The sequence below is a fragment of the Cynoglossus semilaevis genome, chromosome 17 (assembly GCF_000523025.1).
Source record: "Cynoglossus semilaevis isolate Cse_v1.0 chromosome 17, Cse_v1.0, whole genome shotgun sequence".
NCBI classification, from domain to species: domain Eukaryota; kingdom Metazoa; phylum Chordata; class Actinopteri; order Pleuronectiformes; family Cynoglossidae; genus Cynoglossus; species Cynoglossus semilaevis.
Genome location: NC_024323.1, coordinates 554,067 through 562,088, shown reverse-complemented (window position 1 = coordinate 562,088; position 8,022 = coordinate 554,067). Strand labels below are relative to the sequence as shown.

Here is an 8,022-nt window from a genome sequence, read left to right as displayed (position 1 = left end):
TGAAATTAATAGTAGGAAGTGATGACTCTCACTGAACAAAACAAAAGGTATTGAACAGACCTGTCTCTGGGCTGTAATCCAGATTGGTAGACTGCCATTGTCCCACCACTGGTTCACAAACTGAGTTTGATAGTACGGCTTCTTCTCCTGTGTAGTAGTGTTGAACCACATGTTGTGGATCACACCATGGTTCTCAATGTAGCGGCCTATAGTTAAAAAAAAAAACATATGAGAGGCATGATGCCTTTGTAAAGGACTTTATATCAGATTGTACATTGCAAGTTTGCAGGAATATTCCGGATGACTAGCCTTAAATTGATCTCAATCTGCCTGAGCTTCAATGTACGTAGGTACAAGTCAGGACAATGTCCTCACTTGGTTTTATCTCGTTCTTACAATGCCTTTGCCTAATGCCTGAAAAGATATCGTCAATACTGATTCTCGGTCATGTTGCTAGAGTGGATGACGTATTGAGCTTTCTAAAGTTGTTGCTGGTTGTTTGGATTTTTTTTGTCGTAAACCTGGCTCAGTCTGCCTCAATTATCTAAATTCTCATATAATGTATTTTCCGGTATGCACCAGCCAAATAATGCATAATAAAGAAGGAAAAAAAAAAACATATATAAGACGCTCCGGAGTATAAGTCGCACCAGCCAATGGATGAAAACAAGTGAAATTTACAGGAGTAGCAGATACTGGTACATAAGCCTAGAGTGCCCTCTAGCGGCTGTCCGGGTTAAAATAACGAACATGTACATTTTCAGTGGTACAGGAGTAGCAGATACTAGTACACAAGCCTAGAGTGCCCATACGTGGCTGTCAGTGTAAAAATATATAAGTCGCAAACCCAGCGACTTATAGTCCGGATAAATTTGGTAGGCCTTGCCTTGGTCTTCTATTGCATTGTCTTAATCTCACTACTTGTCTTTTTCTTTAGTATGTCAAATTCTGCTATGCCCTGCTAATGCCTTGATCGCTGAGCAAATATGACCAATGCCTTCACTTAGCCCTAAGGTGCAGTGGTCTGAGTCTCATGCTTCCTCCACCTTAATACGATTGTGACATTTCCCTTTCACTTGTTGTTGACTTGCCTTATTTACTATTTTCAGGTTTTGTCTTTATTTTTTTTATCTTGTTCTCAGTTGTCACCCATGTGAGTGAGATCATGCTGGTGACTTGCTCCTGTTTTGCCTTGGTGTTGGTTGTGTCTTAGTTTTAAGCCGAGGTCTTTACGTTGCCCTAGTCTAAGTCCAAGTTTGTTTTTTCGCCCAAAATACGTCTCATCCTGCTGGAGTCTATGTCAAAGAACATGAATGGTTACTTATCTTAGCTGTTGTTAGCTAGACTGTGATTTCGACCTACTGAACTTTCTGCACTTTAAGTCGCACTTTTTTTTCATTGTTTGGCTATGTTTTCGCGAGTTATACTTAGGTGCAACTTATATATTAAAATATATAATTTCACACTGACAGCCACCAGAGAGCACTCTAGCTGTTCGGTGCGACTTATACTCCGGAGCGACCAATACGTGTTTGTTTTCTTCTTCATTATGCATTTTTTGGCTGGTGCGACTTATAGTTCGGAAAATATGGTAATCTTATTTTTGCATTGTTTTGTCTTATCCTTCTTTGAGTTTGGTTCGGCCTGCAATTAGACTGGTCTTGAATAATTACTAGTTGGAATAAATACATTTTGTTATGCAGTCTTGCCCTGTAATCGTTTCTGTCCCCATTAGTCGTGACTGTATTGGTATAAGTCTGTTTTTGTCCTCATTTGCCATGCCATTTAGAGATTTTTACAAAGAGGTTCCATTTCTTTAAGTTTGTGACAACAATTGAAATGATGATTTAAAATAAGGTTCATTATCAACTATCAAAGCTGTTGGATCACAATGAAATAAAATTAAACAAAATCAGTAGGAGTCATTTAACATTCCCATTCCCTACTAACACTCTTCTCACACGTTTGGAATGAAATGTTCTTACCTGTTAAGAGAGTAAAGTGTGTTGGACTTGTGATGGTGAGGTATGGTGGAGTGACGTATTGGGCTTTGACTCCATCCGCTGCCATTTTGTCCAGATTCGGTGTGTCCACATCACGGTCATAATCCCAGCGGAAACCGTCAAAGGAGACGAGCAGGACTCTGTGGCGACGCTCGTCTATGGGAGCACTTTGGACAGACAAAGCCCACGTAATGCACAGAAGACTTATGGTCCATGCCATGGCTGGTCTAAACTGACTGTGACTGTCGGTCAGTGTGAAAATCTTAACAATGTGAAGCCACTCCTTTTTTTGCTTTCAAACGTGATCTATGGAGCCAACATGTTCTGAGCAAAGTTTTACCGATTTATCTTATCTGTTAAATTGAACAGACTTTATCTCAGCACTTCAGGTTTTATGATCCCATTGCAGCTGGGACTTCATAACAAGTTCCTCAGGACTGTGTGTCAAGGATATCGATATCATCTAAAGTCATCAAGGTTGTTCGTCCTACCGAAAACACGTCCTTGTTCTTTTCTTCGGTAGCCTTTTGGGAAGGTCAACCACAATAGACAGATGTTTTATTAGGGATATTAGGGATGAAACTGAAACTTCATGAAAATACTTGTAGTACAACCAGCTTACAGTTGGTCAACAATGTCAGAAGTTTGAAGGTAATTTAACATCTGAGACAAAGACAGGCTGTTACCGAAAACAACTATTTAACAAATCACCTAAGATACATGTGCCATGCTCATTGGTGACTGGTGGAGTCAAACCTACAACCTTCCCGGACACAGTCTGCTTCTTTAACCACCAGGCCACCACTGCTTTATTGTCAACTGTGATAGTGACAGTGAAAACGTTTTGTTCAATACTGAACAATTTATTTCTTTTTGGACCTTTTTTTAATCAGAAGAAAAAAATTCCTGCTTGGTGTCTTCAGCTAGAGTGCCCTCTAGCGCCTGTCAGTGTGAAAATAATGAACCTGTAAATGTTCAGTAGTACAGGAGTATCAGATACTGGTACACAAGCCTAGGGTGCCCTCAAGCGGCTGTCTGTGTGAAAATAACAAACATGTCAATTTCCAGTGGTACAGGAGTAGCAGATACTGGTACACAATCCTAGAGTGCCCTCTAGCGGCTGTCTGTGTGAAAATAACGAACATGTAAAACTATATAGTTTAATATATAATTCATACCCAGTCTCAAACCCAGCCAAAGGATGAAAAAAAGTGCGATGTCGATCCGGAAGCAGTATGGAAAAATACGGTAGTAAAAGCAAAGGTATTGATCGCTTTTCTTATCCATCTATTTTTTTTATGGATTATTGCAGTGTGATTAAATATTATCCATCAAAATTATAAGAACAACCGCTTCAAAGTTTTGTGTCCTTGACAGCGATTCAACGGAGCGATAATCTTTATGGGACAAAGGATAGCATTAATCAGGCCACCCTTTTATATTAATTGTTGTTCTATTCTAGGACCTTTTATACACATGTCCCTCTACTGTCAGCAAGATTTGTCGCTGCAATGACAGTGCAGCTTTGTTTCTAGAAAAAATAAGTCTCAGTCTAAAATATCACTAAATTGTAATATTGGAATATCCCAAACATTATTAGTCTGTCTTGGCACAAAAAGAAAAGGTGAAAAATGCAAGACACAGCGAAGGGGGAAAGAAAAGAGGGGAAAGAGAGATGTCACAAGACCTTTTTCTCATGTCATTTGTACAACACATTGACACAAAATCTCTAGAGACACTGAAAAAATTTTTACAAGTTACAAGTGGTTTGGATTTAAGTATTTGAAAGGCAAGATCTTTATACAATTTCTAACAGGTTAGGACTTTTTTTTTTTCTCAATTCTAAGTGACAACTTTTACACAACCCCGTGTATAATTATTTCCTGATCCATTTTGTGAGTTCTTATCTGATTGTTGACCCATAAAAATGGTGATGAGCTTATCACTGCAAAAAATGACTGCAAAGATAACTGGACTTTACTCATTTGTCAGTGGCGTGCTAGTGTGATTTTACCCTTAGGTACAGTATATTAAAATTGCCCAATCTTTTCTTTAGTGTAACCTTCATAAAAGGAAAACACGGGTCTTTTGGTCTCTTTATAAAATCACACTAACAAAACCTACTCTAAACATTGTTTTTTACCTTAATTTACCCGTTCACTATTGTAAATTCATATCTATTTATATAGATAGATACGGTCTTTCATAGCCAACAATAACTACTTCTTATCATATTTTTTTATCTCACTGTTGCAATAAAGGCCTTAAAATGTCTATCTATCGATAATGGAACATTATCTTATGATCGTCACTTCCTTACGGTAACTGATGTTCCAAGTACTAGCCATGTGACATGGCAGAGGTCATATGGAACTGAGTTGTCTGCGAGATCTCTCTGAGAAAGTTTTCAAGATTCAGTTTTATTCTTGAAATAACCAGATTCACAGATATCCAAAATGATTAATACATTCTTTACAGGTTTACCGCAAACGTCCCACGAACATTCCAACCAGTCTTCCCTTAAGCATTAAGACTAGGGATGTACAATACAGTACATAAATATGGTACATTTTTGCTACTATCCAATATGCCATTATTGTCTAAGCACTTAATTTCTGATTCTGACACATACTGCCGTTTTCCCCCCAAAACCGCGGTAAACATCTCAGTCCTCCAGCATATTTTCCGAAACCCAGGCATTGCGTTATCGAGTTTTTATCATCAATGGAAAACCGATAAAGACTCTTACAGATATTAGACATTATGCTGACATCAAGACATTAACCCTTTCATGCATGACGGTCACTTCAGTGGACAGCTATGAAAATGTCATTTTCTATGATAAGAATAGGTTTTGATGGCAGTGTTGCATATATAAGCCTCTACAGTGGACGCCCGAGAATCACCCAACACTGCCATACAGTGGTCAGCCTTTGCAACTGCAGAATAATTGTGTCAACATTCAAGAAGAAAATTTGGTGTATAAAAACAGAATCAAATCAGTTCTTATTTTTATGTCTAAAAACACATAAAAACACACAGTAACATTTTTTTAACTCAGTATATCATGGCTCATGCATCAAAGGGATAATATCGGTTGTCTGATATTATCGGCCCAATAGCATAGGAGAGTGACTGGGTGGTTGATTCGCCAGTGTTCCGCTTATTTGTTTTATACGAACGTGCACTATTGCATCTCTAAAACATAGCTTTACTCTGTACTCCCATGCCAATTTAAATTTGAACCGCACAGTTCGGCATTTTCTTTATGTTTTATGACCTAGAAAAATGCATTTTCAATTTCCAAAACGCTTCTAGATTTTTCATGATCGTATGCACCCTATCCCTATCTCAGGGATTTATTGGCAAATGGAGGTGTAATGACCTCTTTAGGTCCAGTATTATTGTGCATTTTGGCGTCTCTTACTGTTAATACCTAGGTGGTATATGGTAGGAGTATAATGTTACAGTTTTAATCAACACCTGATCCTGTTCAATAAAGCACATACAGCTAACCTATAACTGTAATTACTACATAGTCCAGCCTTCAAAAGAATGGATTTGATTTGCTGCTCCCGCTGCTGCTGCAAACCATGTGATGTGCAGTAGCACATAATCATAAAAGTCAATCATGACAAACATTACCGGCTCTGTGNNNCCCCACTTCCTTCTACTCATACCCCTCCACCCAGCCAGGTTATGTGAGTCAGTACTTTAAACTCTTTTGGCACCATCATCAATACTCACTCTAGTAAAATGAGGCTATTACTCAACATGCACCTTCACAGATGCATTTCCTCTGTCGGTGAGGACAGGCGTTTCAAAAAGGCTTGCTCTGTGATTGATGGACCTCTTCCTGCCCTCAGCTTCCACTGTCTGCAGACAATGGGAAATCTTTAAGAGAGTTTGGAAGGTGGAAGTGTGATAAAAGCCCCAAGGAAGAAAACAATCCTGGCACAGCAACAAATTGATCACCTTGATAGGTACGATCTGGGAGATTTGCCTTTTGGACCATTATCAGGTAGCACTAATTATTTCGTGGTTTAATGTGGTTCAAAAAAGCTACAGGACCAACCGTTCTATTATCGGAATTGTTAGTGACTTCATCCTTTGTGTATTTCTGGAACTGAGGGGGTGCTAAGGAGTCTTTAGGGTCTTTGCCTTGCCCTTACTTGTCTGCCACTAAAAGATCAGATATAGAGTTGCCAATGCACCTTGGGCTTATTAGGAAGGAGTTGGGTCCCAGAGGGGCCTGAGAGGACCAATTACAGCAGGTGATAAGAGGGCTGAGAGGATACCAAGGTGCGGGAAGGCATTTCGCACTCAAGATGGTGCGCCGAAAACTCAGATAGTAAATGCCATCTGTACTTAGTCTTAATTGTTTTCACTGACATGATCACACATTAATGCAGTGGTCCCCAAATTGGGGGGCGCACCGCCTGGGGGGGGGGTGCTAGGGGTTGTAAGGCACAGTGCCATTTCGGGCATGACGTAGATGGAATGAATGAATTGAACGTAAGGCAGCACATTCCCCAACGCTGTAAATGTTAAACAACAGACTGGGATAAGGGTTAAAGGCGCAGTAAAATGAAAATATCTGATAATAATATTGCAAATGGGGCCATTATTTTTTAATTCTCACTCTTGTTTTTTTGCTGTTGCTTGTTTGATCTGTTTGGAGCAGCAGTAGCGGCGGCGCATAGCGTGACCCTCCTCCCTCCTCTACGCACACAAAATGTCACTCCTGCCAACTTTCCAAAGTTGGCATTGCTAGCATAACATCGACAAGTTTAAGGTGGTAAAAACAGTTATATTTAAAATGTGTGAAATAAACAAAATATGGGGAAAGAAATGAGTCTGAAAAAAACATACCTCTTAGGAACAGGCATGTGGGGCTCTTGAGAAAAAGTCTGCACCCTGCAAAAATGGTACTGTAAAAAATATGCCGTTTCATTTTTCATGGCTTCGATTACCTTTCTGAGCTGTACTTGTACATGTACATGTTTCCCCAAGAGTTTTCCCTGATGTGCCCAGTGCTCCGCTGAATCTGTGTCTGCTGAGTCCATGGTGGTCAGAGGGTTCTGTTACCTTCTTTCAGCCGAAAGAGTGATCTAAGTTACTGGTGGACCCAGAAGCAGAGACACTGGAGAAAGGTATAAGTACACAATTTATTCTACCGAGTCATCGGGAACAGGGAAATTCCTCAGAGTGGGATCAATAGGCAAACTTAACTATAATCTGTTCACAACATCATATCTCAGTTTTTTTCCCAAGGGCCCTCCACCTACAGTACATGTTTCGAGGGACAATTCATTATCATCTAGGAACTGAACGTGGAAAGCCATCGATTATCATCTCAGTCAATGCGCTCCACTTTCGATCTGCCCTTTGTCATGTTAATTTGATTTCCATTGATGGAACTCTTTTTCAAACTGGCATCCCCTTATGATTTTACATATCGATGTTTTTGTTCAAGGCCCTCAGTGTTACATCACTCTTGCCGTACCCCTGACGTTGCTGCCTTTCCCAGATCTGAGATGAATGTTGCTGTAGTCTGGTATTGACTTCTGGGAAGTTTTTGTTTTCTCTCTCTTTTTTTATTTATTTATTGAAATGTGTGATCGTTTGCTTGCAGTGCCTATTTGTACACCCAACTTTATTTCTCTCACTTGAATTGTCACTTACCATCCTGCGGAAAAGGACTATACACAAGGTCAATGAGAAAGATTCACACTTGTTGTATCTTACCAAACAGCAATAATCATGTAAAAGGTCAAAAAACAAACAATTACTGGAAAATATTCTAAATTTGTTTAACAATTAAGGACGGCAACATCAATACAAAACCTCAAATAATATGAATAACCTCAAACAGTTGTTATTCCGGTGTCAAGCTATGGAACAATGTGAGGAACTCAATAATATAGTTCAAGAAAAATATACAAAAATATGCTGTTTAGGTGTTTGTTTAATATAATATAATTTGATATGGCGATATGGCGTGTGAGACAGATAAGCC

At 39.3% G+C, this 8,022-nt stretch overlaps 1 protein-coding gene across 1 annotated transcript in view; it reads right to left on the bottom strand.

Moving 5' to 3' along the window:
- Positions 1–2,423, bottom strand: part of LOC103392532 (ectonucleotide pyrophosphatase/phosphodiesterase family member 7-like) — a 6,597-nt gene extending 4,174 nt beyond the window's left edge. Inside the window, exons 1-2 of the mRNA XM_008329159.2 lie at positions 1,986–2,423; positions 61–206 (exon numbers count right to left, since the gene is read on the bottom strand). Coding sequence (XP_008327381.1) covers positions 61–206; positions 1,986–2,223 — 384 coding nt within the window. The 5' untranslated portion in view covers positions 2,224–2,423. The remainder of the gene's footprint in view (positions 1–60; positions 207–1,985) is intronic.
- Positions 2,424–8,022: the final 5,599 nt, after the last annotated feature.